At 43.2% G+C, this 27,877-nt stretch overlaps 1 protein-coding gene across 1 annotated transcript in view; it reads right to left on the reverse strand.

Moving 5' to 3' along the window:
• The window catches only part of MED27 (mediator complex subunit 27), a 200,405-nt gene that overhangs the window by 50,879 nt on the left and 121,649 nt on the right, over positions 1 to 27,877 (reverse strand). The window contains exon 4 of the mRNA XM_059926605.1: positions 18,932 to 19,025. Coding sequence (XP_059782588.1) covers positions 18,932 to 19,025 — 94 coding nt within the window. The remainder of the gene's footprint in view (positions 1 to 18,931; positions 19,026 to 27,877) is intronic.

The following is a 27,877-nucleotide window of genomic DNA, read 5'->3' on the forward strand; positions in this document are numbered from 1 at the left end:
CAGCACAATCAGTTAAATTAATTTTAATTAAAATTCAATATAAGATCATTTACAAAATTAATAATACTATAGACCATATTAGTATAAACTCATGCTCATCTTTTAATTCAATTGCCAACCGAAATGGATGGTGTATGTCACTTTTATTAGAATCGAGCAACTGTTGTGTCTCAATGCACAGACACAATGAAAAGATTAAATGGAGGAAAAATCAACTGCGTAGATTGGGATTAGGGAATAAAATAAAATACCAAGATAAACTGCTTTTAAAATCAGTTGAAGATTTAATGCAGCTCCGGAAAGTTTCGATTATTTACACGCTTGGTCTATGCAGTGTAAATCTGGGCTAATGAGATTCAATTGCTGTGTATAAATCTGAAGCAGGACACCCGACTGTCTAAAGAAAATAGCAGCTTGGACTCCTGTGTTAATAACTCTTCGAAACAAAGATTATGATTCGGGAAGAGTAACATCATTTTTGCTTCACGTTATTGATTGCAGGGGGTATTGACAGAAATGGCTCCATTTGGTCAAATATAAGCTCTGAGACAAGTTGCCAGGGAGTCAAAGAATCTACTGATCAGTATTACTGTTCTTCTAATAACAAGACCAACAGTGACAATTTATTTATTTATAATTTTACTTATTTATTTATTTTTGGCTGCGTTGGGTCTTTGCTGCGGCACGCAGGCTTTCTCTAGTTGCGGTGAGCGGGGGCTACTCTTCGTTGCGGCGCGCGGCTTCTCATTGCAGTGGCTTCTCTTGTTGCAGAGCACGGGCTCTACGTGCACGGGCTTCAGTAGTTGTGGCACGCGGACTCAGCAGTTGTGGCTCACGAGCTCTAGAGTGCAGGCTCAGTAGTTGTGGCGCACGGGCTTAGTTGCTCCGCGGCATGTGGGATCTTCCCAGACTAGGGCTCGAATCCGTGTCCCCTGCATTGGCAGGCGGATTCTTAACCACTGCGCCATCAGGGAAGCCCAACAACAACAATTTACATTGTCTCTTTGCCCTATGGAAATTATGAAGCCCCAAGAGAACCCTTCTTCTTTGTAAAGTCCCCCGTGTCTAGTACCAAGGGCTAAGCAGTGCTACGCACGGGGGTGGATCGCAATAGATGCTCACAGGTACCCGGCCGGGTGGAGCACTTCCCCTAGGCTCTTCGTAAAGGCTTTGTGCGCAGTGGCACATGATTGTAGGTACTGTCAAACGCATCTTAAAGCAAAGTGATCCACTTAAGATCAGTGCAGGACACTGCTGCGCTCTTTTTAACACACGCATAAACAGGACTTCAGGAGCACAAAGGATGGAACTATCTCGGCCTGAAGAAGTAAGGGTAGGCTTCTTGAAAGGTAACATTAGACCCCAATCTCAAAGAAGGCACGGCAGTTTTGCCAGAAGGGGCAGGAGTTGGACAAGGACACCATAGAGGGAAAAGCAGGCACAAAGCATAGAAGCAAACGGGCACGGAATGTTTGGGGAATCTTGTGGTTTCTAAGGAGCCCCTGGAAACGAGGAGGTATTTTCGCTTGTCACATTGAGTGTGGAGAGCCACTGGCATTTAGCATTCTGGGGTCAGGGATACTAATCATTCTGCAAGATGCCACCAGCTCCATACAAGGAGCGACTGTCCCATTCAAAATGCCAGTAGTGCCTCCACTGAGAAACACGAGAGGGTACCCAGGTGGTGGGGGGAGATAGTAAGAGGGGAAGAGGTTGGAAAGGAAAACCGAGGCCGGGTTATAAAGACCGCCCACATACGCTTCCCTAAGGAGGAGGGCTTTACCCTGCAAGCAAAGGAGTAGAAGACTGGCTTGGGGAGACCTGCCCTTTGGAATGAGCACTAAGTATGGAAGATGGAGTGGAGGCAGAGCGTCCAGAAACAAGGAGACCAGGGGATCAGCTAGGTGGCTGCAGCAAGAATTCCGGCAACAGGAGATGAGAGCGGGGAGGTGGGCGGGGGGCCGACTGGGAGGTGGGAGGCAGGATGGACAGCGCGTCGGGGAGAGTGTGCAGGTGGCATTTTGTGTGTACGGGGACGGCTCACTGCTGGAGCTTTCAATTTGGGGTCATCTTTCACATGGTATTTGATCAATACAATTCTTGTATCTGCTACAAAAATGAAGATAAGTGATGGAGCAGAGAGCTACCAAATTGGGAGCAGGTATAAGACAAGAAGCCTGGAACTCAGGTACCCTGGAAACAGACCCAACACTTTTGCCACTGAATAAAACTGAATTAAGCCACACACACAAAAAAGATAGTTGTGGTTTTACTACTACTTTTTAAGGTAACTGTGCATTTACTCAACCCCTTTTTCTGAATTTTGAAAACAGTTTTACCCTGCCTCAAAAAGGCAAGTGCCACAGGTTTCCACCAGACATTAATTTCATCAATCAATTAATAATATTTAAAACTAAAATCCAATGAAACTCCTTTGGAGTTCGAATAGCTTTCTCCAACATTTAAATTCACTATTATAAATGCTAGCCTAATGAAATATACCTGGTAGAGTTGGTGGAATGTGCTTCCCAAGTTTGGGGGGATAAATGCAATTGAGACGTGTTGAGGGAAACTAGAGGTCTGAAACATGGGCTTCCAAGGCATCATTAGAAATGACAGACCCCAGGAATTATTGGCATATTAGCATCGGGGGGGTGGGGGGGTGGGGGTGGTTCTGGGATGCCTAACTAGGTTATCCTTAAGTTAGACTAAAAATTTTTAGGGAATCTCAGGGACACTATCAATTACCACTGAGCCCTAAACACACATTCATGTAACAGATGTAAGTGTCCCACTGCCTCTGGGAGCAACTGTCTTGAACCAATAGGTAAAGAAACTAAAGAAACAACATATACCTAGTAAATGGTATTTGTAAAAAAGGAAAGGGGGGGGGGGAAAGGAAGGGAGGGAAGGGGGGAAGGGAGGGGGAAGGGAGGGAGGGAGGGAGGAGAAACGAAGAGGGGAGGGGAGGAGAGGGGAGGGAAGGGAGAAGAGTATAAACTATTCCTTGAAATTAGTTCTAAGGAAAAAAAAATGCTTTTGTCAGAATATAAAAACGATGTAACTAAAAAAAAATTATTTATGCTTTAGTTGTCATTAAACTGAAAAACACCTTTAATGCCAAGCATTTTGGGTAAGCTGCTCCACTCTGGTACCTTCCTTCGCATGGCCATTCTCTTTAAGAGCAGTGTCTCTAGCACTGTGCTTTAACCTGGAAGCCACCAGAAATACAGGTGGAAATGAAGTACAGCTCTTAAAATATACTGAATATAAAACAAGAATATGAAGATTAGAAGCTGAATCAGCAGGTAACCAGAGAGCCTCCCTGAGAAAGGACTTAGAGCTCCATCAGGGTTTAAGACCAGTGTCCTTAACCTTCTCTGGGAATTAACCGCCCTTTCTAATGGGAGCCACATACCCTCCCCTCAGAAAAAGGCACGTAAGTGTATCTACACACAGGGGTTCAGAGATTTCCTGAAGCCCATCCATTACCTTCTAGGAGTTCACGGACCAGCTTAAGATCCCTGGGATTGCGACAAGAGCTAGTTTCAGAAAGTTAAGTCAGAACAGGAGAGAGAACCCCACAAAAAATGCCATCTGTATGTCTGAATGGAACACCGTATCTACACACACTTAAAATCACAAGCCTTCAGAAGATAAAGCCAAGCATGACTTCGGTGTACCTATTCAGACAGAAGCGCTGCAAATATTTTGCCTAAGAAACCTCAGATTCCAGTGGGCCCTGAAAAATTATTGAGCCCATGACCCCCTCTCTGCGTCCCTAGTGTAGTCTCCCCTTCTCGGTTTGCTCGGTCCCGAGTTCATCTCTGGCACCACAGCGGCTGGATACTCCAAGGGCAAGGAGCACCCTGAGGAAGCAGGAACAACATGCTTCAGGGCTGGGAATGAATGAAATGACACCTGGGCAGCTTCAAGTAATTTTTTATTTTAATGGGTGAAAGTCTGAGCTCTCGAGTCACACAGACTGGGGCCTGAACTGTCACTTACGATTGGGGTTATCTTTCCGCTGTGTGACCCTGATCCTCTGCAAGTCCCAGCTTATTAACCTGGAAACGGGATAAAGTCACCTACCTCCTGGGGTCCCGGGCAGAACTAGTGAGGCGGGGTGTGTAAAGACCTGAGCTTGGTGTCTGCTACAGAGAGAGCACTGACTAAACAAAGACACTTACTGAGGAACTGGTAAGATCAGGCCCGTGTTTCTGTTCCCAGTGAATTTTATACTTAAGAGGACAGTTTTTGTTTTATAAAATTTAATCCTAAGAATAATGCATGGTTACAATAAAAGAAATCAAATAATATTTAAGTGTTTCAAGCAGAAAGTTAAAGAACTAACTCCCCTCCCCCTCCCCCCATGAGATAACCACTACTTTACCAGGAGGGTGAAGACAGCCCCTCTGGACTGTTTACAAATGAAGTTACAAATAGGTGCATGTCCATTTCCCTCAAAGCCAGGATTGCACAGTCTCTACTCCAGGCTCACATCCCCTAATAGCTCATCTCAGTATTTTAAAAAATCTTTTAATTCAGTTTCTTTATATATACACACATCAATATGAATGAATATTCATTCAACACATAATTACTGAGCACCTACTATGTTGCCAGGCACTGGTCTAGGGGTTTGGGACACATCAATGAACAAACAGACAAGATCTCACTCTTGTGGAGCTTACAGTCTTCCTGGAGGAAACAGATAAGAGACAATAAGCATAGAGAATTCCCTGGTGGTCCAATGGTTAGGGCTCTGCGCTTTCACTGCCGAGGGCCTGGGTTCAGTTCCTGGTCATGGAACTAAGATCCCACAAGCTGCGAGACTCATGTAACAGACAAGAAAATCACGTACTATCTTAGAAAGTGAAAAGTACTTTTTAAAAAAAATAAAGGACATTCAGGCAGATCCGGGGCAGGGGGTAGTTACACATACTGGTCAGGAGAGGTCTTACGGAGAAGGGATACAAGAGCAAACCTCGAAGGATATGAGGAATGAGGCCTGCAGACGTCTAAGGGCAAAGGCCCCGAAGCAGGAGGGGGGCCAGCGGGGATGGGCGACTGAAGGTGGAGTCATGGCAGACGAGGAGCCTTAGGAGGACTGGGGCTTCTACCGCAGTGAAATGGGAGCCATCGCAGGTTCTGAGCACAGAAGACACGCTTCTTGAGTTTCCCTTTAAAAGACTCTCTGGCTCTGTGTGCAGAGCAGACAGGGGATGGGGGGAGACCAGTCAGGAGACTGCTGTACTGACCCAGGTGAGCGGTAATGGAGGCGTGGACAGGGGTGGTGGCAGTGGAGGAGGCGGAGACAACGGTCACATTCTGGACCAGACATAATGTCATGTAATGGAAAAATCTAAACATGCTCGCTTAAAAATGTTAACTTCTTATTTTGAAATAATTTTGAACGATTTCAGACTTACAGGCCCTATATGTTAGCATTACACTGCATGAGCTTGGGCCTGGGTCCTTATATCTGCCCTCTCTCCACACACACACACACACACACACACACACACACACACACACACACACAGGTGTGCACACCCACACTCATACTGTCGGTCATCAACCCTTCACCCATTAATTTTAGCATTCATTGGTGATTCTCGATTCTTATGTAAAACAATCATTACTACGGTGGCTGCCAAACTTTCTAATGCTTGCTGCATCTATTAGTTCACATTCTACTGTAAGGAATGGTTTTCCCATAGCTATTTTTATGTTATACTGATACCTCCCATTTCTTTCTTTCTTCTTTTATTTATTTCAATCAGTATGGACACGTGGATTACGATGGTTTCTGTGGGTTGTAATCCATTACTATCACATTTATCTTGGTGCTCAATGGTCCCAGGCTTGGCTGACAGGAGCCAAACTGGCTTTTGTGTCCATTGCACACACCCCCATCATGCTGTGAGCACTTCCCTTGCTTTGGCCTGAGAAGATGTTCCAGGTTCACCTTGTACTTTCTCTGCCCCTGTTCTGGAACCAGCCATTTCTCCAAGAAGCCTAGTTCTTCTTAGTGAGAATGATGTTTAAAAACAAAGATGAGGACAAGAGACGCACTCATTGTTCCTGGAGTCTCACTGCTTGTAGACCATCTCAGCAGACGGAGTTGGGACATGTGTGCACATGGGTATGTGTATACACACTTGTATCTATTTCTATATCTATCTGCATATACATATCAAAAACAATTAGCTCACACTGATACTGCCAGTTTCAATCCAACACCAAGGGTTTATTCTAGCCTTTTCCTTCTTTTTGGTAATGTCCCTCTTCAAAAGGGAAAAATCTGGTTCCCATTATCAATTTATTTCCTTATTTCCTCAATCCTAGAATACATATAAAGCGGTTTCAGAATTGTTAACCCATACCTTCTATGAAAAACTGGCAAACTACCAAGAGGTTAAATATTTATTCACAGGTATAACAATCCTTAGCCCAAGGATCTAGAGTCACAAAGCTGTGTTCAAAGGTTACTAGGGTTAGCTCTCCATCCCTTCCCCAAAGTGTGGTTACATTATTCATTTGAAATACAGTTAGGTTTATTTATTTCTGTTTGCATTCCTTTTTAAAAAAATCCACTCTAGTCGACTGTATTTATTTTTTGCATACATGAAACATTACCATGGTTCTAAAAGTCAAAACTAAACAAAAAGATATTCTCAGAGACACATCCCCCTCCCTATACACATCCATCCTACCCTATTACCACCTACCTCCCTCTAACCAATTTCTTTGTTTCAGGTTTCATCTTTTCTGTGTGTTTCCTCTACAAATGAGAAGATAACAGATATTCTTTATCTCCTTTCTTACAAAAGAGGAAGCATATTAAGGATACTCTTAACACTTTGGTTTTTTTTCTCTTAACAATGTATCCTAGAAATCACTTCAAATGAGTCATAGAGGTCTTTCTCATTCTTTTTTAAAGATGAAAAAAAGCAGTCGTGTGGCTCCACTGTGTGGCTGTATCATACTTTATTCAATCACTCTCCTCTGCACAGGCACTGAGGTTATTTCCAGTATTTTGCAATTACAAACAAGCTGTAATTAATAATCTTGTGCATATGTATTTTCATATTGTTGGAGGTGTATCTTCAGGGTAAATTCCTAGAAGTAGTACTGCTGGGTCAGAAGGTAAATGCATACAGAGCTTTACCAGACGCTGCCCAAGTCCCTCCAAAATGGTTGCACCAATTTGCATTCCCACTAGCAATGTATGATGGTGGCTGTTTCCTTACAGGCTCACCAACAGAATGTGTTGTTATAGTTTTTAACTTTTGCAAATCTGGTAGGTGAGAAATGGCACCTCGGTGCAGTTTTAATTTGCATTTCTCTAATTATGGGTACGGTTGAACATCTTTTCGTATGTTTAAGTACCACTTTTATATCTTTTCAGAGGGTTAATTGTCTGCCTCTTTTCCTCATTTTCTATTCTATTTTTGGTCTTTTTACCCTTTTTAAGAGTTACAAAATGATCTTAGGTATACTAGCCCTGTATCTGTGATACACGTTGCAAACATTTTCTCCCAGCGTGTCGGCTGTCTTCTGACTTTGTGATGTTTTTTTTTTGCAACCTAAATTGTTTCCTTTTTATGGTAGAGGCCCTGTTGATTTTAGATCCTACCTTTATCACACGTAAATTTTTAAATGTAATTGAGTCTACTTCTAGTCTATTTTATTCTACTAGCCTATTTGTCCACCCACGAGCCAGCACCACACAGTTTTAATTATAGAGGCTTTAGAGTATGTTTCAATGTCCGACAGGGCAAGATCTCCTGGGAGCTTTTCTTTTTTGGTTTCCTATCCTTTCTGCGTGTTTCTTTTCCAAATGAACTTTAATATCAGCTAAAATGAAATCTTTTAATGAATGTATTATATTTGTTCACATTTATTGATAAGACTGATACATGTGGTCTCAACTTGGTCACATGATTGTATAGTTATTATGTGCATCATATTTCCAATGCTTCTTTCTCTAAGTGACGTTTTCTTTGCTTGCTCACTCGTTTATTAGTTGATTGATTAATTGTATTAAGGAAGGTTTATATTTTTGTTCTCATGCTTACCTTTGTACTTATACATTTTAATGCCCTTAGACTCCCATTTTCTTAGATACCATTTTAGCATTTTGTTCGTCAATTTTTAATGGAATCCTTTAAATCTTACCTATTACATATATAAAAATCAATGAGCTCATTCTACTTTCATCTTTACCTATCCCTTCCCCCATTTTTTGTTTAGATTATTTTTACTGTGTTAGAATACATAACATTTATATATTACTTTACCCTCATCACCACCTTTGTTTTAGTCTTAGATCAGCAATTAAAAACATTATATGCTCACTATGAGTCCTTAGGCTGAAGTTTCCCCACTCATCTCTTTGTTGCATGAATCTCATTCTCCAGTAGACTCCTCAACATGGGCTAATGGGTAGAGAATTCTTGCATGTTTAAAATGGTTTTTCTCTGATACTTGAAAGACATATATACCTTTGATTCATACTTTCTTTGAAAACGATGCTCCATCATTGCCTTGCTTTATATATTGTTTTTGAGACAGCCGATGCCAGTCTAATTCTTTTGCCTTCTAAGTTATTTGATTTTTTGCTTGGAAGCCTTGAGGATCTTTTTCTTTATCTCTGAAGTCAGATAGCATTATCAGAATACATCTTAGACTTGATTGTTGCTGGTCAATTTTCCCAAGTACCCAGTGAGATCTTTCAATGTGCAAATTTAGACCTTTCATTTGCAGGAATTCTTCTTAGATTACAGTTTTACATATTGGTTCTGTTCCATTATTTTGTTCTCCTTCTTCATGGCCTCCAGTTATATATGTGTTGTCTCTTCTCTGTCTGTGCCTCACTTCAATCACTTTCTCTCTGAACCTTTCTACTTCTTTCTTCATCTGATTTTCACTCTCTTGGTTGTTTCTTAGCCTTTCTTCAGTGCCCTTTATTAAATGTCATTTGAATCTATTTTTCCTTGAGCATCTTGAAATTTAGTCTTAATTTGAGATAATTTTATCATTTTTTCCTGAGTACAGTAAATCCTTTTCATTTCTTCATCTTTTTGCCAGTTTCTGTTTTTAGTTTCTGAATTCCTGACTTAAGGATTAGTCTTTTCACCTCTCCAAATGCTTGAGGGTATTAAAATCAGTTTGGAGTGCTGTCTGTGTTAAATAGCTTTCTTCTGCTCTGTGGTTTTTGCTTCCTTGGTGGTGGGGGGTGTGTGTGGGGGGGATTTCTTTAGTTGAAGTGTTTATTCCTTCAACATTTTATTATGAAAAATTTCGAACATCTAAAAAGTTGAAAGAGTTGTCGGGTGAACACCTGTATTCTCGTGAGCTAGATTCTATAACTGTTATCATTTTGTTCTATTGCTTTATCACATATATATTCATCTATCTGTCCATTCATTCATCTTATTTTTTGGAAGAGTTTGAAAGTTGCAGACATTAGTATATTTCATCCCTAAACACAAAGGCAAGCATATCATTAAGCAGTTCAATGTTCGTTAAAAAAATGTTTTTTGAGGTAAAATTTGCCTCCAGTAAAGTACATAAATCTTTAGAAAGTACCATTCTCGGAATTTTGGCAACTGCATACAACCATATAAGCCACACCTCTGTCAAAATGCAGAACCCTTCCACCACCGCGCAATGTTTCCTCATGCCCTTCCCAACCCATGCCTGCTCTAACTCTCCCAGGGGAAGCGCTGTTCTGATTTTTATTCACCTTAGTTTTGGCCCATTCTAAAACGTCATGTAATGCAATCAGACAGTATGTACTCTTTTGTATGATGCATTTTTCCCTCAGCAAAGGTTAACAGTGGGTGTGCAAGTGATAGCTCATTAGGATTTGTTTGTTTTTTACTCACACATAATTCGGAGTGTGGGTGTTCTCGGTCTCTTAGCTGTGTTTAATGTATGGTTTTTGTAGTTTTATTTGTTCTTGTTTTTCCATATTGTTTGGAGAATATGTGGAGAGACTTGAATTTAAATAACCATTCGTAACATTTCTGAGTGTGAACATTTTCAAACATAAAGGAAGACAGATTGCTTAATAACCACCCAAATTTAAAAATTATCAAAATTTTGCCATACCTGCTTTATTTATCTCTCTGTTTTCTTTGTTGAAGTATTTTTAAAGCAAACCTCATACATCATGTCGTTTGAGCTCTACATAATGAAGCATGTGCCTCTAAAAAATAGATCTTTTGTTTTATAACCATGAGGACGTTATTAATCCTAACAAAATTACCAACAATTCCTTGGTATCCTCTGAAATTTAGACCATGTACAGCTCCTTTGGATTTCTTAGAAAACATTCTTTTACAGTTGTTTTTTTGAATCAGGATCCAGACAAGGTCCACACGTTACATACTGCTGTTAAGCCTTTTAAGCACTCCATCCTCTCCATTTTCCCCACATTAAGTTAGTTGTCCTATAGAATGTCCCATATTCCCTTGACTTTCACTTTTTGACATTTTTTTAAACCTCAAAGTTTTTAATCACTAATAAATCTCCATTCATATCATTGCCATTGCAACAAACATTTCTAGAACCACTTTTTGAAATTTAGTTTGATAAAATTGTTCTGAATAGTCTTAACAGTTAACATACTTCTTAAAGCAGCAGTTCTCAAACATTTCGGTCTCAGGACCTTTCTACACTCTTAAAAATTATTGAGGACCTCAAGCAACTTTTGTTTCTGTAGAATACAGTTGTCAATATTTACCATATTAGAAATAAAACAGAAATGTTTAAAACACAAGACTACAGGAGCCAACAGGTGCCCACATGATGATGTCATCCCTCACGATGTAGCCTCTGGAAAACTCCACTGTGAACTTGTGAACGAACAAAAGTGACAAAGGAAAGCGATGTCTGAGTATCACCATAAAAACAGTTTTGACTCTGTGGACCTCCTGAATGGGTCTCTGTAACCCCTTGTTGCCAAACCATAATTTGAGAACTGCTGTTGTAAAGAATGGGTCTGATTTTTGGAAATAAATGTCCTTTGGAACCAGGTTTGGTAAACCAATTTTTTATGTGTCAAAAGTGAAGCAGCACTATAAAAACTGACTTTTCTTATAAATCTTATAAATGGCATTTTTCCAAAAAAAGCATTTAACGAAGAATTCCGATAATATCCCGTGCTGTGACAAAAAATGGGTACGCTATGTTAAAACATGGGTACAGATTCATAAAGTGATTGCTGTAGCATCACAGAATTTTAGCACTGGATGGTCTCAAGAAATTTCTGAAGGACAACTGAAGTTATTTCTGTCTTTGTATGTTTGGGAAAAACCTGTTTTACTACTTCAGAATTGTTAGTGGGGTGTAAATTGGTGCAACTGTTTAGGACAACATTCGGCATTTTCATGGGAAGTTGAATATTTGCATGCCCTAAACCAGGGCTTCTCAACTTTAGCACTTTAATTTGGGGCTGGACAATCCTTTGAAGTGAGGACTGTCCTGCTCATTGCAGGACGTTTAGCGGCATCTCTGGTCTCTACCCACTAGATGCCAGCGGTACCCCTCCCCCCATGTTGTGACAATTAAAAATGTTTCTAGACATCACCAAATGTCCCTTGAGAGGCAAAACAATCACCCCTAGTCGAGAACCACTTCCCTAAACTAAGCATTCTTCTCCTGGGAGTCGCTCTAAGAAAAACCTTAGCCCATGGGTCCCAAGGAACACGAACAAGAATGTTCAAAGCAGATTCTTCATAATACAAAAACAAACAAAAAAAATAAACAAATCAATGACCACTGACAGAAAAACTGGTAACTAAATTAGGATATATTTATATAATGGAATATTTCGTATCAGCAAAATGAATAAGCTATTGTAGCTAAACCAACAATTTTAGTAAAATTTAGTTAAAAAATTTAAAAAAGGGGCTTCCCTGGTGGCGCAGTGGTTGGGAGTCCGCCTGCCAATGCAGGGGACACGGGTTCGTGCCCCGGTCCGGGAAGATCCCACATGCCGCGGAGCGGCTGGGCCCGTGAGCCACAAGTACTGAGCCTGCGCGTCTGGAGCCTGTGCTCCGCAACGGGAGAGGCCACGACAGTGAGGGGCCCGCGCACCGCGATGAAGAGTGGCCCCCACTCGCCGCAACTGGAGAAAGCCCTTGCACAGAAACTAAGACCCAACACAGCCAAAAATAAAAATAAATAAATAAATAAATTTATTTTTAAAATAAATAAATAAAAGAATGTTGAGTGAAAAAAATTAAGTCCCTGAAGACAACATGTGATACCTTTTAAAAATCATTAAGATAAACAGGCAAAATTAAAGAACACACTATACATATGTATTTAGGAATACATATATTTGTGTTAAGCCCTCCCGCAAAAAAAGGAAAGAGAATGACCCACAAAGGGAGGGATAACAGTTCCTACAGGACAGGGGCCGGGGACGCTCACAGGGTGTAAGGTTGCAGATAATGTTCTAGCTCTCGGGCTGGGGGATAGGTTCACAAATGTTCACTCTATTATTAAATAAATAAATACGAAAGGGCCACGTCTGGATCAATGATGACAGTGTGATGATCAAGCAAGGATTATGATCGATTTAACCTGAAGTTAAAATTTTAAAAATCAAATGCCCAGCCCTACCCCAGCCTGCGAGGCGCAGAGCCTGGGCCCTGCCTGTTTTGCTTCGGAAGCCTCCCCTCCCCTCCCCCTCTTCCCTCGCTCCCTGCACTCCAGCAGCCTAGCCTCCCGGGTGTGATCTGCACACAAACTGGCCTGGGCTCGGGTCTTTGACGCTGCGCTGCCTCTCATGGGCCCGGCTCCAGGCTCGCCTCACTTCCCGCAGGTCTCTGCTCACAGAGGGGTTCCCTGAGCCCCAGCTCCCCGCGCCAGGCCCTCCTCTCTCCAGCCCCTGTCCGGCTCTGCCCCCACCCCCACCCCCCATCATATTATGCAGCACCTGGCTGGTCTCCTGTCCGTGAGTGCGACGCAGGCTCCGTGAGTACACGGACTGTGGTCAGTGCTGAACAGCGCCCAGCGCTATGCCCTCCTCTCCTGGTGCTCAGTGTTTACTGAATAAATATACGAACGCTTTAGCAACCTAGCTCACAGAAGGGCCTGATGCTTGATCTGAGACGTATCAGAAAGGCCCACCTTCGCTGGAACTCCAAGGGCACAATGGTTTAACATTATGCTTTTTGAAACGTGCTCCATAGATGACTCGAGACTCGGGTGGGAGATGTGGCTTTGGGGCTCTACCCCAGAGCTGCTGAGTCAGAACTTCTGGGCTGCCTGCCAGGAATGTGCATTTTCCACAAACTACACTGGTGATTCTTGGGCCTACTAAAGTTTGAGAACTACTGAACCCAGCAGAGAAATCAAGGCCCAAAACAGTTAAGCACTTCAGCTGTTCAACAGTCTTCCTACCTCAGAGAGCTTGGGATGGAGTGAAATGAGACAATGTGTCTAAACGGTCTAAAACAGATGTGTCATTCAAAAACAAGGCACGAATATGTTAAAGAAACTGAGGGCTGCTGAAAAGTATATTAAAGAGATTGATAAATGAGTTTTATCTGTTGTAAACCATATAACATATAAAGAAAGATTAATTTATAAAGTATTAAGGTACATTTCAAATATCACGGTTGAAGTTTCATCTTCTTCTTCTTCTCTTACATTTTCATACCTCGTGGATCAGTAAAAAACTGTGGATTAATAGTTTAAATGCCGAAAGAAGCCAGCTGCTTGTTCTAGTCTGACTCAGTTAAGCTCTTACAATATTTTGACTGTTTGAAGAAAATTAATAATGGGATGTAAGGCGGTAGATTAACTGAAACTAAATATCAACACAGCTAGATTTATTTTTGGATGACTGAGCTCATCTCTTCAAAGAACGGAAACAGGATTTATTTTATCATGAGTTATTAACTTACACAACACCAAAACGGCCCCCGACCAGCACGGAGACAGCCAGCCGGAGTGTAGTTAAGGATTACATAAGAGGCTGAAAGTTCAGATTTCATATTAGCCAGGACTTGGCCTGTCCAGGCTCCAGTCGATGACCCAAGGCTCACAAAGATGCCAGGAGAAGTTAAGGTGATAACCGCCCTGAGAGTTCTGGAAGCAGGCTAGTTTCCTCTCCCCTGAGGAGCAGGTCCCCGTTGCAGCCATGGGGAGAAACCGGTACATCCGGAAGAGGAAGATGCTTTTCTGTGTCATTCATGTACTCACTCAGCAAACACTGACTGAGCCCCGATCTGCCCTCCCTTCCCTCCTCCTGAGCCTGCGCTCCCTGTGGGTCCACAAGCAGGAAGCGGATACAACGCCTGGGCCTCCAGGTCAAGCACAGAGCCCAGGCCGGAGGTGACTGCTCCTACGTCTGATGGGCTCTGAAGCCCGATGTCTCCAGGCCAACAAGGAAAGGCAGGTTTAGCTTTTAGAGGAGCAAAATTGACCCCAAATCGCCTTAAAAGGTGCCAATTCGATATATAGTCCTCATTTTTTGCTTTCCCCTCTACATTGTGAAGAAGCTGTTGGTGACAGGCTGAGGCTCCCAGGTACAGATCTTTGTACATCTAAGGCACCCTGCTGCTTCTTGGCAGGGATTGCTTGGTGAAGGAGGAAACCAAAATGGGATCACCAAACCTGCTCTGTGTTCACAGAATGCTCTGGAGTTCAATGACGTTATGTCATTTTTCCATGTGTGTGCACAAAAAATCCAAAAACCCCTCTGTGCTCACACACCAAAACCAGAAGAGATCTACAGTGACGACAAAATCAGTGGAACATGCTGGCCGTGGACGCCAGGCCATGTTAACCAGAGCTGTTTCTGGACCCCTCTGTACACCAGTGTGGGCACCAGGCCACTACATTTCACAATTCAAGTGACTCTTGGAAAAAGCTGTCCGGGGCTTCCCTGGTGGCGCAGTAGTTAAGAATCCGCCTGCCAATGCAAGGGACACGGGTTCGAGCCCTGGTCTGGGAAGATCCCACATGCCGCGGAGCAACTAAGCCCATGCGCCATGACCACTGAGCCTGCGCTCTAGAACCCACGAGCCACAACTACTGGGCCCGCGTGCCACAACTACTGAAGCCTGTGTGCCTAGAGCCTGTGCTCTGCAACAAGAGAAGCCATCACAATGAGAAGCCCACACACCACAACGAAGAGTAGCCCCTGCTCGCCACAACTAGAGAAAGCCCGCGTACAGCAATGAAGATCCAATGCAGCCAAAAATAAAATAAATAAGTTTATTTTAAAAAAAAAAAGAAAGAAAGGAAAAGCTGTCTGCTCCACTGCTCCCAACACTGCCCTTCCTCCGCTGCCTCCGTGGCTTGGGCAAAAGCTTAAAAATATATCCTGGTATATGTGCAAGAATGATCATGCCGCCATTATTTAAAAAGCAAAACCGGAAACAACTCAAACACACATTGACAGGAGAAAGAATAAAGTGTGCACGGTCACAGAATGAACTATTACATAACCATGAAGATGATCAAATTGTCAGATACAACTACCAACATGGCTACATCTTAGAAACAATCACACAATATGACACTGTTCTTATAAAGCTCAAAATTCAACAAAACTCAATGATACATTTCTTAGGGATACACGTCCATGTGGTAAACTCATACTTAAAAAACGAAGAGAAGGGGATGATTAACAGGACGGTGGTGGTTTTGGGGGGAGAGGCAAGGATTGGGGAGAAGCACACATTGGTTATCTTCTGCTTCTTAGATTGGGTAGTGAGCTCATGTGTTTATCATTACACTTTTAAACTGACACACACATTACATATATTCCTTTGTATACATCAAATTACACAGTTAAAAAAAACCAAGAAAAAATTACCCGCCTGGTGTCTGATCACCCAAATCTTACTCACCAGCACCACGAAGTATAATCAGAGACGGGAGGGAGGAGGAAGCACCCTGGAGGCCTGGAAGCCGTGTCCTGGCTGCGCGAGCCTGGAGAAACCGCTACCCCCACTACCTCAGTCTCCTCACTTGTAAAATGAAACCCATCGGCGCTGCCTACCTTGAGGGCCACTGTGAGGAGGGAGATGAGCGCCAGGTGAACCACGAGGCTCCGCGTGGTACAGGGGGGCAGGGGACGTTCACTCTGTCATACGGATTGCTTTCTCGGCCCTGCCTCTCTTCCCCTGAGGAATGACCTCCTCCACTCCACATGCTTCTCGGGGGCTGCCAAGGCAGGACCTACCCCCCAGCGGGAGGGACAACTTCAGGTTAGGCCAGCGGGAGTGTTTCCCCTGGGATATATGAGCACAGGCGCAGGATGAAAGGATGAAAGGCAGTTGAGGTCAAACCACTTGGGCCACAGAGTCCAAAAGGGACGCTGTCCTGCTCCTGACACCCCTGGAGTGAACCTGGTTTTTGTCCCTCCTGGCAGGGCAGCTCTATCTTCATGTCTGTGAACATCCAGCATCATTAAAAAGCAAAACAAAGACAAAAGCCAACCCTTTTCTTGCTTAAGTTCATCAGAGCAGGTTTCTTTCGCCCGCACTCACGGAAGCCTGGCTGACTCAGGAGGAAATGCTGCTTTATTACAAAGCACGGGTGCACTTCAGGCTTCGGCCAAGCAGGCAGAGGGACATGTCAGCAGAGAGAGACGTCAGCAGAGACTGCCCACGTGCGTCCTGCTTCAGAGGCCTAGTTGGTCTCCCCATCAGTCTCACTTGCCTCTCAAAGCTTTCAGGGTGCACCACCTCCCAGATTGACACAATTCATTTCAGAAGGATCTCCAGAAAACAAGTTTCACTCTTGCCTGGACCTCGTGCAGTGGCGCCCCACTGCCTACAGCACGGGTCTCACGCTGTCTCCACCGGTCACAGGGAACAGGTGACTAGCGAGGGGAGGAGGGGAGGTGGCAGCTGCCGGTCCCGCTCTCTGCCCAGGTGAAAATTCCCTTCGACCTCAGAGAAGATGTGTGCGGTGACAGCAAGTGGCCTAGGAATCTGCAGTCTAATAAAATACCATCTTTTAAAAGTAAAAGCCAAATAAAGCCATGATGTTGAAAGTATGATTATCCACCTGGCAATCTAATTCCGAATCAGATCACCCACTGCTCTGCCTATAAACAGACACCACCTTGTGTGAATTCCCATGTCACCTAAGGAAGATGACAGCTTGCTGGCCAGACGCACAGTGGTCTGAATTAGCCACTCACGGCAGTGAAAACGGTGTGTATAAAAGCGAACTCTGTCCTTGATAGAGCCCCTAAACTCTCGTCAGTCTATTAAAACAGAAGCTCAGTGAGAAAGCAGATGAGGCCGACAGGGCACTGTGAAATAAAAGCCCACTTTCTCAGGTGGAAGTAACTCTAATATCTCAGACCTGTTTGCCTAGAATCTTGTTCTCCTTGCTCATTCCTGTCAATGCCAAACCCCTACCTTCATCAGGAGATGGAGGCTCAAGGACCCAGAAATAATTTGAGCAAACCTATCTCACCGCAGACACTTTCACTTTTATCTTCATTAACTCTTTGGTCCCTGTCAAGTATCCTGGAAGTGGGATTTATGTTTCAGCTGCTGGGTCTAGAGGATCTTAACATTTAGACAATTTGCACGTTTAACCGGGGCAGAAAATATTGCATGCTTTTCTAGACGTATACAAATTGTTTTCTTTTTCTAGCAAAAGAACACTGTGTTATCTCATTCGCTGTATTTTTTAACTGAAAGAATTTTAAAGAAAAGTAGCATGTTACCCAGATGAACGTCACTAATTTTGCCTCACACGTGAAATCCCGCCCAATTAACAATCCCACGTCTTTTCCTTTCTTAAGAGAAAAACACACATGCACACACAATAAGCCTGCTCTCTTCAGGTGAGTGGACTGAGTGAATAGTCACTCGTCCTGGGTGACTACCTATTTATAAGAGTTTACAACGGTAAAACGCTGAAGTCCGGGGACTTCACACCAGGCCCCAGAGCAGCAGTGCTAGTGAGACGTAAAAAAACGCTCAGTCCTGAAGCTCGCCTTCCTGATGTCCATCAAAAACCATCACTCTTAACCAGTTAATTCTCCTTTTCTGTAAAACGTGGAGGCTCCTCAAAATCTGTGCTCGAGGAAGGGTTCCCCAAGCATGTGTATTAGTACCCAGAGTGCCAGAAGAGCACCTCGTCACTGCAGTCTCTGTGCCTTTCTAATTGCTACTATAATTCAGCATTTCTGTTCTACCGTATTTCCCAAACACACCTGTCTTTGGTGAATTTATGTGAATACAAACATCAGTGATGAGGTCAGGAGGCCAACTTGCTCAGAGCAAACCCACATCAGAAACAACAAAATCAGTGGTTAAGAATCCACCTTCCAACGTAGGGGATGTGGGTTCAAGCCCTGGTCGGGGAACTAAGACCCCACATGCCACAGGGTAACTAAGCCTGCGTGCCTTAACTACTGAGCCTGCGTGCCGCAACTAGAGAGGAGCCTGTGTGCCGCAGCTAAGACCCGACACAGCCAAAAACAAACAAACAAATAAATAAATATTAAAAAGAAAAAGAAAAAGAAAAAAGAAACAACAAAATCGGAAACCATCAGTGACAAGCACTCAGACACTTTCTTCAAATATGGAATGGATTTTATAAATGATTTCCTATAGCAGGATCCAATAGGCGAGCATTCCTATTGTCTTTGGGACACTGTAAGACAGGTTCACCAAAACACCATGAACTGACTCACAGGGGACAGGGTCTCACACTGTATTTCCTGTCTGGGTAACTCTTCGATGGGCTCTGCGATTTCATTCAAAAGCACGTAGAACGTACTACAGAATGCCGGTAAAGAGAAATAACGCTGTTCACCGTCAAACTGGGATTTAATTTCCATTCTAGAGCTCCGACGACACAGAAACAGGTTAACCTGGAGGCCAATGTCCTTGCACGTGTCCCTACAAACAGGTCAAGCAGAACTTACGAGAAGCATGGCGGACGTCCCATTGGGTCTGGATAAGTGGATGGACATTTCAGGGAACATCCTGTCAATGCGGCTAATCACGTCGTCAACATATCTGAGAGGGAGAAAGACACACAGGTGTAAGAGCTGGAGCCCTAGTCACAGAAATACAAACCTACAGTACGCTTTTCTTCTCAATTTAATTTTTCATTAGTGAAATACGTTTTTAGAAAGGCAGATGGGATTTATAAGCCTTTTTAGGAAAAATACTACTCCCCAGTTCCCCCTCTTGCTTTTTAGTGATTTAGTGACCATTCCTTTTTTTAGTGATTTCTGTTGGTATTTACCTCTGTATTTCCACATGATGTGTTTTTAATGCCAGTTCTTGGTTTTTCATTTTAAGGTGTGACCTCGTGGCTTTCTCCTATAGACTAGAATTTAGTTCTGCCACCTTCCTGGCCACTGGGCTCCAACTACAGGGCCCCTCCCTCTGTCCTTCTGGTCTAGGGATGGAAGCAGCTTCCTGTTTTGCTCACCTCTGTTTGCCTCCCTGTTTCCTCTTTGGCTTCTCATCTCAATCACCTCAATAATCAAGTCTCTGGATTAAATTCCTTCTGTTTTAAATACCTGAAGTCATTCCTGTTTTTCTGGTTTGAGTCTAACTAATTCAAACGACCTCACAATTTTTGCTTAAATCAGTATTTATTGTTTACATTCTAAAATCTCTGCTATATATATATTTTTAATAGCTGAGCTGCATAGTGTCTCGTGAGTATATTTATTTACTTGTACAGTTTTTTGTTTCACTGGATTTTCACTTGATTCGTTTTCTGTGTACCTATTACAATTTTTTCCCTCAAACTCTCTACCTGACTAAAACTTCTCTGACTACGGTCAAACATATCAGACATATCAGTTTCCATTTTTTTTCTTGGAAACATCCCTCTGAAAGGCAGTCTTCTGTTCTTCTGGCCCAAACGGAAGCTGTGTCTATTACGATTTAATGATCATTGAGATAACTGACATTAAGCACTTAGCATGGCATAAACTTAGGGCTCAAAATTTATAAATACTCTTCCTGGTATATCATGGGCATCGTGGGCATAGTCTGCAAAACTGTCCTCTCTTAGCAGGAAGAATCCCTCCCACCCGCAATACCCCAGTGGAAGCGCACTGAGAAAACACCAACCCACAGCATCAACAGAGCTGGGTCTGGCTCAGATCCTCTGAGAATAAAATCACAGCAGCATTTGTGCTCACCGCCCAATCACACGGACACAAAGGGGATGTAGAATACAGTAGCTGAGATGCAGAACTATCTGTTAAGGATTTTTACATTGGATTTCCTATCTGTTGGATATGACAAATTAAATTACACGTCCATTAGATCAGGGACATATAAAAGCTATGTTCTCTTGGGGGAAGAGGGAGATTCGCTCTCCACTCACAACATGAACAGATTTTAGTTTGAAACCTGGGGCTCATGAGAGAGAGCAGACAACACAACGCCAATTGCTATAAAGTGAACATCTGGGCTTCCCTGGTGGCGCAGTGGTTGAGAATCTGCCTGCTAATGCAGGGGACACGGGTTCGAGCCCCGGTCTGGGAAGATCCCACATGCCGCGGAGCAACTAGGCCCGTGAGCCACAACTACTGAGCCTGAGCGTCTGGAGCCTGTGCTCCGCAAGAAGAGAGGCCGCGATAGTGAGAGGCCTGCGCACCGCGATGAAGAGTGGTCCCCACTTGCCGCAACTAGAGAAAGCCCTCGCACAGAAACGAAGACCCAACACAGCCAAAAATAAATAAATGAAATAAAAATAAATTAAAAAAAAAAAACCAACACAGTTCGAGTACTTTCTTAAAAAAAAAAAAAAGTGAACATCAACATATGAGCTATGGAAGTCAATAATCTTGCTGATTAACCTATCAGGTTTTCCCTAGGGAACGTTATATGCAGTTTTAAACTTCAAGTTGAAAAAGGAAGGGGGAAAACTCTAGAAGGCCCAGTGATGAGTAACAATGATAGGAAGACCAGAGCAGAGACAAGTGAGCAGAGGTGGAGGTGTGCTGAAGCCTACTTGCTCCTGCAGAAAAGAGGGCTGCCTGCGGGGAGACTCGGGTATTCTTCAAGTGTGCAAATGGCTTTTAAAACTCGGTACCAAAGAGCCATCTTCCATCTCGAGAAAGGACCACAAGGTGAGGATGTGGCATTAAGAAGCGAACTAGCTTAGAAAGAAAAGAGGTATAAGAGGTACTGCTTAAAGGCAAGGCTCCGTTCTGTTGATTCTGAAAATGGTTTAGAAAACAAGCTTTCCTGGATGGCTAAGAGCCAGACTGACTAAGACATCACGCAGCATCTCCCACGGTCCCTTCTAGATTTACAGCTTCACGATACACAACCTTGGCTCTAAGCTTAAACGCTACAAAAGAGGTGAAGAGATGAGGAAAGGAGGAAATTAACTCATTTTTCACGACTGCCTACTGTTCTTGAGATGGTGGAAGACAGGTGGCAACATTCATGTCAAAAGTTCACACCAGGTCACTGGAGACATTTCTGCACTTACAGACTGCTTTGCTAACTCTTTGTGTGCGATTTAAACCCAGTTACTTCAGACTCAGCAGGAAGCAGAAATCCGCTCTCCTGTGAGGATGGAGGTCATTGCTAAGTATATGCTAATGGGGAGGGGGACAGGCAATGTCTTCTGAACGGATCCTCAATCAACAGCCATTATAGCTCTGGACAGTAGAATGCAAATGAATATGCAGAACTTCAGCACAAAGTTAACATCATAATTTGCTCTCCCTTGTACCTTTCACCTTGAAGGTTTTCAAAATACTTTCTAGAAAACTTGTCTCTCTAGTAGGCTAGGAATTTAGGCAGATAGGTAGGTTAGGTGATGATTCCAGAAACCAAGTTCAGTGTGTAGATCTCCAGGATTGTATGCCAACTACTTGACTTTGCTTGCTTTTAGCCGGGTCCAGAGTTCTAAAGGGGCAGACAACAAATGTTCCTTGACATTCCTGGAATCCTCTGTATACGAGCTCTTTACTTGTAAAGGGAGGCAGTGGCAGGAGAAAAGAGTCCCAGAAGAAACATCTGATGCGGACATGGGAAAGTAGAGAGGTCTGGGGCAGTATTTTTTGTTCCCTCCCCAACCAGTGATCTCAGATAAAGCTCAGCAGGCTCAATCCAAAGATTTTATTAAGCAAAAATGCATTTCAAGGAGACTGATCTTCATTCCCACACCTAACATAAAGGGGATGCAAATTTCCTTTTTACAGGTGACATGTATTTGCCAAAAAAGAGAAAGAAAGTCAGCTGCACCTTTCGCTGAGGAAAACAATGTCGAAATCCTAGAAGCAAAAAATCAAAACATTTCATTTTCAAATAGACCCAACCTTCAAAACGCAAATGCACCACTAGTGACTTGACAGAAATAAGGAAAGCCTGGAACGGCAAATTAAAAAGCTGGAGCCGAGATGACATTTTCTTTCTGCAGAGGGTGGGGGCTGGCACGGGAGGGGCTCCTGGCTTCCTCTGTGTGCCCCGCCAGCCCTGCCAGCGCATGCAGAGCTCAGAGCGCGGGCCCAGGACAGGTAGAACAGCGCGGCTCCCCTCCCACACGCCACCATCTGCTGCACTCGGCTCGGCGGCAGCATCGAATTACTTTAATTTTTACCTTCGGAATATAGGCAAACAAGCACTAACACAGCAGTGGTGACGAGTTTACACTTGAGCAGACGCGGTGCAGAATGACATTAATTTAGTGCCAAATTGAGCAGTGAGTCACAATTTGCACATATCTGTCAACCTGTTAACAGGGTAATAACTTGGAAAGATTGCTGTTCCTATTTACATTACAGAGGCCTTGCGAAAACGGAGAGCTGCTTGGTCCTCCTTGAAGCACGAAGCCGATCAGCTGGCTGGCCGGTCCAAGAACCAGGCTTTTAGAAACACAAACTCCTAGAAATCACAGGTTCAGATCAAGGTGTGATTCATAGTTTCAATATTTTCAGGTAGAAAATGAACTTTTAAGCAATTAGAGAATTCCATCTCCCTGTCCTGCTCCTCAGTTACAGTCAGACTCTCGATGGTTTCTGATCCAATTTCCCCAGTGCATCCGACGGCTCCTTCTCAGGCTTTCCAAAGGCTTCCTTAGTACCAAGCCTCAGTCTCAACTATTCCAACATCTCTGCTGCATCAGAAACAATCATGCCTTTCTCAGAATCCTAACATTCGTCTCTGAAGCCCTATAAACCTTGTTCTCCTCCGATTTTCTACAAGTAGCTTGGCCTCCTCCTTTAAATGTCCTTAATCAGAGAATTAAAGAACACCGGGATCTCAGAGGCCCTCTTACTCAATGTCCCCATCAATCTAGGGACTTAACAGTGTCTCCAAGAGGTGGTCTGCTTAAATAAACAACCCTGTAGCACACCTTATAAGACAGCCCCATGCACTGCTGGACCACCAGGCTGCTTCCAACCCACTGACCAGTATCTCCCTCCACCCAATTACTTCCTTCAGCCTTGTGAAATCACACACAAATATTTCCTCTGAAACCTAAAGGCTTTCTGCAAATGTGTAAAAGACTATTGGGTTTTCCGATTTATCAGTGTTTTTAAATGTTTCTTGGGTCACAGATCCCTTTCAGAATGCACTAAAAACTAAAATACATGTCTGCACAAAATTTTACATGTAATTTTCTGCAGTTTACAGGTCCCTTAAAGTCCATTCATGGCCCCCAAGTTCAGAATAACTGCTCCGGACCTGTTCTAGAATGAAGGTATCTGGTTTTCTTCTTCAGTCCTTTCTGGATGGAAAACTGTATTTTTCAATAAAGCTATCTTCATTTTAGAAATATATACATATATTTTGCAGCCTAGAAGTGAACACAACTGAAGCGGTAGTACAGGGGGTACAATGGATCTCATAGCTCTGATTATCTTAAAATCATGCTTCCATGTCGGAGTCCAAGGTTAGTGTTTGTTTTTAAACTACTGTCTCTCACTGCTAATCTTTCCAGCAAAGTCAAGGACCTACTTCCGTGACCTTAGAGGTCAACTGATAGTAAGTAACCCTTTCTGCCTTCTACAGTCACATCACCTGTGCTTTACAGAAGCTCCCTGCTTGTAAAAAGAGGGAGCTCCCCGCTTTCTGCATCACTGCTTAAGGCACAGCTCGGTGGTGAACTTAACCTCAAGTCCTTGGAGGGCCAACGAGGCCCGGAGGTCCAGCTGCTGCTCTGCTCTGGCCTCGCCCCGTCTCCTCCCCCCACGTCCAGAGCAGGCTTGCACTACCTTGCACGTTGTGCTCTGCAGGTTCTACATTCTCCGCCTGGAGGGTTCCTCTCGTAACTCCTCCCACCCCCATGCCCAGGTCAGCCCTGTGCATGCGTCAAGTCTTTGGGTTCCAGCTTAAATGACACTTCCTCAGGGGAACCTTCTCTGACACTCCCCCCGGCACCCCCACCAGTCAGTGCACCCTTCATCTCTCCTCTTACGGCACTTTTTTTTTTTTAATAAATCTTTATTGGAGTGTAATTGCTTCACAATACTGTGTTAGTTTCTGCTGTACAACAAAGTGAATCAGCCGTAGGCATACACATGTCCCCATATCCCCTCCCTCTTGAGCCTCCCTCCCACCCTCCCTATCCCACCCCTCTAGGTCATCGCAAAGCACTGAGCTGATCTCCCTGTGCTATGCAGCTGCTTCCCACCAGCCAACTATTTTACACTTGGTAGTGTATATATGTCGATGCTACTCTCACTTTGCCCCGGCTTCCCCCTCCCACCCCATGCCCTCAAGTCTATTCTCTATGTCTACGTCTTTATTCCTGCCCTGCCACTAGGTTCATCAGTACCATTTTTTTTTAGATTCCGTATATATGCGTTAGCATACGGTATTTGTTTTTCTCTTTCTGACTTACTTCACTCTGTATGACAGACTCTAGGTTCATCCACCTCACTACAAATAACTCAGTTTCGTTTCTTTTTATGGCTGAGTAATATTCCATTGTATATATGTGCTACATCTTCTTTATCCAATCATCTGTCAATGGACACTTAGGTTGCTTCCATGACCTGGCTATTGTAAATAGAGCTGCAATGAACACTGTGGTACATGTCTCTTTTTGAATTATGGTTTTCTCAGGGTATATGCCCAGCAGTGGGATTGCTGGGTCATATGGTAGTTCTATTTTTACACTTTTTAATTCTGTGTCTCCCGTCCCAGTTGTAATTAAGCAATTTTTCCGAGTGATTACTTAAGGTCTATCTCCTCAACAGGTCTCTCCAGGGGATTGCATGACTGCCTTCTTCAAGGCTGAATCCCAGCACCTGGCCACGGTGCCTGGTACCCACCAGACACTCCTTAAATACTTGCCGAAGGAGCAGACAGGACATTAAAAGTAAGCTAGGCAGACGCCAGTTAGGCAGTTATGAAACGACTACAATGCAAAGTTCTCTTTAGCAGGTGAAGAAGATGTGACGTGCTGAGTTCACTACATTAGCCATCAAAAGTCATTAACAACGGCAACCACAGAGCCCCTCAGGACAAACCTCAAAGAAGGCAGCAGAGAGTCTTCAAAGTCTTAAAGCTTAATATGCAGCTGCAGAATCCCTGCATCTGTTTTAGGAGAAGCTCGATGCTTCTAAGGAGCAAGAGCCTTCTGAAGGCGTGCATTGCGTTATTGACATGCCAGTTTTCAAATGCTGCTTTTAATGAACTAATTAATTCTGCAAAAACATTAGTACAAAGATGTGTGCTATCAAATCAGGATTACAATACCAAAAGGATAACAAAACAGAATGTGGAAGACATTTCTAAAGATATCGGTTTTGCAAAACATTAGTTGTCTCCCCTACACAGTGAAATATATTGCAGAGTATCTGTTATTAAAGCCTTAAAATAACTTGCTGGACAGATGGCTTAGTTCTCTAAAGTCTGACCCCTCCTCAAAAGAAAAAAAAAAAAAAAAACAAACCCCAGCAAACCTGGACTCTAGCCAGTGATCCCGTGTTAGCGAGATGTTTAGCAGCTCAGACCAGATTTAAATAGCATTTACCCCACACAGTGTGTACAATACATGCTGTTCATTTTCTCCACCCATACAAAATCTGAAAGTTAGGAATGCATATATTAATAAACCACCTTTCTGGGGAAAGGGTAATGCCCAGGAGATAACAAAAAAAAAAAAAAAAAAAGGGAGTAATTTGCACCATCTGAAAATGATTTAAGATTTTCCTCCACACCTGTCCAGAAGGATGAGACCAAGAGGACTTTGCCAGTGGGGGGAAACAGAAGGGGGTTTGTCTAATTACTTCATGAGAATGAGACTGCCTGAAACTCCAACTATCAATCTCAATGTGCTGAAGAAAGAGGATTGGAAACCTAGGTCAAACTTGCTCACTTCCTCCACTTTGGTCAAATTTCTCAGGTTTGTAAAATATTTGTATCATCACGTAGGGCAAAGATGTTTAGTTATTCTCTAACTGTACGTAAAAAAGCGAGACTAGATGAGTGACAGACAGAAAGAGGAGCTAAGATTCCTCCACCGTCTCTCACCACACTCCCTCCCTTGCCACCTCTACCCAGCTAGCTACCTACCTACTGTTATTCTCTTTCAAGAAAAGACACTCAACACTTCAAAATCTTTTTATGGAAACTCAACACCTAAGCAGACATGGCTGTCAAGAGTAGGAAGACCTGCTTCCTCAGAGTGGAACTGCAGCCAGGCCACAGAAGTAGAAGGGGACCTTTCCCCTCTTCTCTCCTGAGTAGCTTATGAACTTTGAACTACGTGAATGTGTTACCTGAACAAATTTGGGAGAACCACCTGGGCAAGCAAACAAAAGCTACCTCCATTTCTATAAGTTGAAATAAATGCACAAACACTCACCATATACTGAAATACAGAAACTAACCTTCCTTCTTCCATTGGGTGTCAAGCAGCCCAGTAAGCCCTGAGTATGTATGAACTGAAACACGTGGCAAATACCATCATGAAGACAGAATTCTTCTTATATACAATTTAGCATGATTTAGAGAGGTAAAGAATTCAGTTTGTAAACTATCCCTATTATCTATTAACAAATATTTATTGAGTGCCTATAGTTGTCAATCATTACTGTGTTCAGGGAATGATCTTAAGTACTAAGGATTAAAAAAAAAAAAATTGTATTAGCTGGCTCACAGCAGGCTTTCTCTGGAGGGACAGGTCCAGTCTGTGCTTTCTGCTGAGAGTCAGGTTGAGCAGGAAAGCAGGCCTTGCTTTCCAGTTTTGAAAGCACTTTTGTATTCTTTATCTCATTCGATCTCTCACCAACTCTGTAAAATAAGAAGGGCAAGTGCAAAACTCCTACTTTATAAATGACAGAAAAAAGGAGGTTAAGTGACCTGCCCGAGGTAACAGCACAGCTAAATGGCAGAGCTGGGCCCAGAACTGACGTCTCTGATCCCCATTCCAGGGCTTTCCTGCACATCACACTGCTTTTATAGGTCTGTGAGGATTGCACAGAAAAAGCAGATTGCCTTTTTGTCATTCCCCGGACTTTATAAGACAACTGAGAAAGTTTTGAGTAGCGTATTGACAAAGTGGAATCAATGCATGATTTTCTCTCTTCCCAGTCTTTGAGTAAATATCCACTCGGTGCCTAACTGAGCCCAGGGACACAGTGATGCTCAGGTGGTCTCCGCCCTCAGGGGGTTCACACTTCATTTGGTTACAAGCCATTTTCCTTCAAGATCACAGGCTTATTTCCAGGAAAAAACAGGACAACTAAGTTAAATTTCCTTCCATTCCCCAGTTGGGAGAAAATTAAAGCGCAAAGTTGGTAGGTTACAGGAAGGGGTGAAAAGTGAATACTTATTTTGCATTTTACTTTACATTAATAACTAAAAGGTAGACGTTTTTCTCAAAGTCTGTTCTTCTTGCATTAAAAATTTATTCAGGGGGACTTCCCTACAGT

This window comes from Balaenoptera ricei, chromosome 6 (assembly GCF_028023285.1).
Source record: "Balaenoptera ricei isolate mBalRic1 chromosome 6, mBalRic1.hap2, whole genome shotgun sequence".
In the NCBI taxonomy this organism is placed as follows: Eukaryota; Metazoa; Chordata; class Mammalia; order Artiodactyla; family Balaenopteridae; genus Balaenoptera; species Balaenoptera ricei.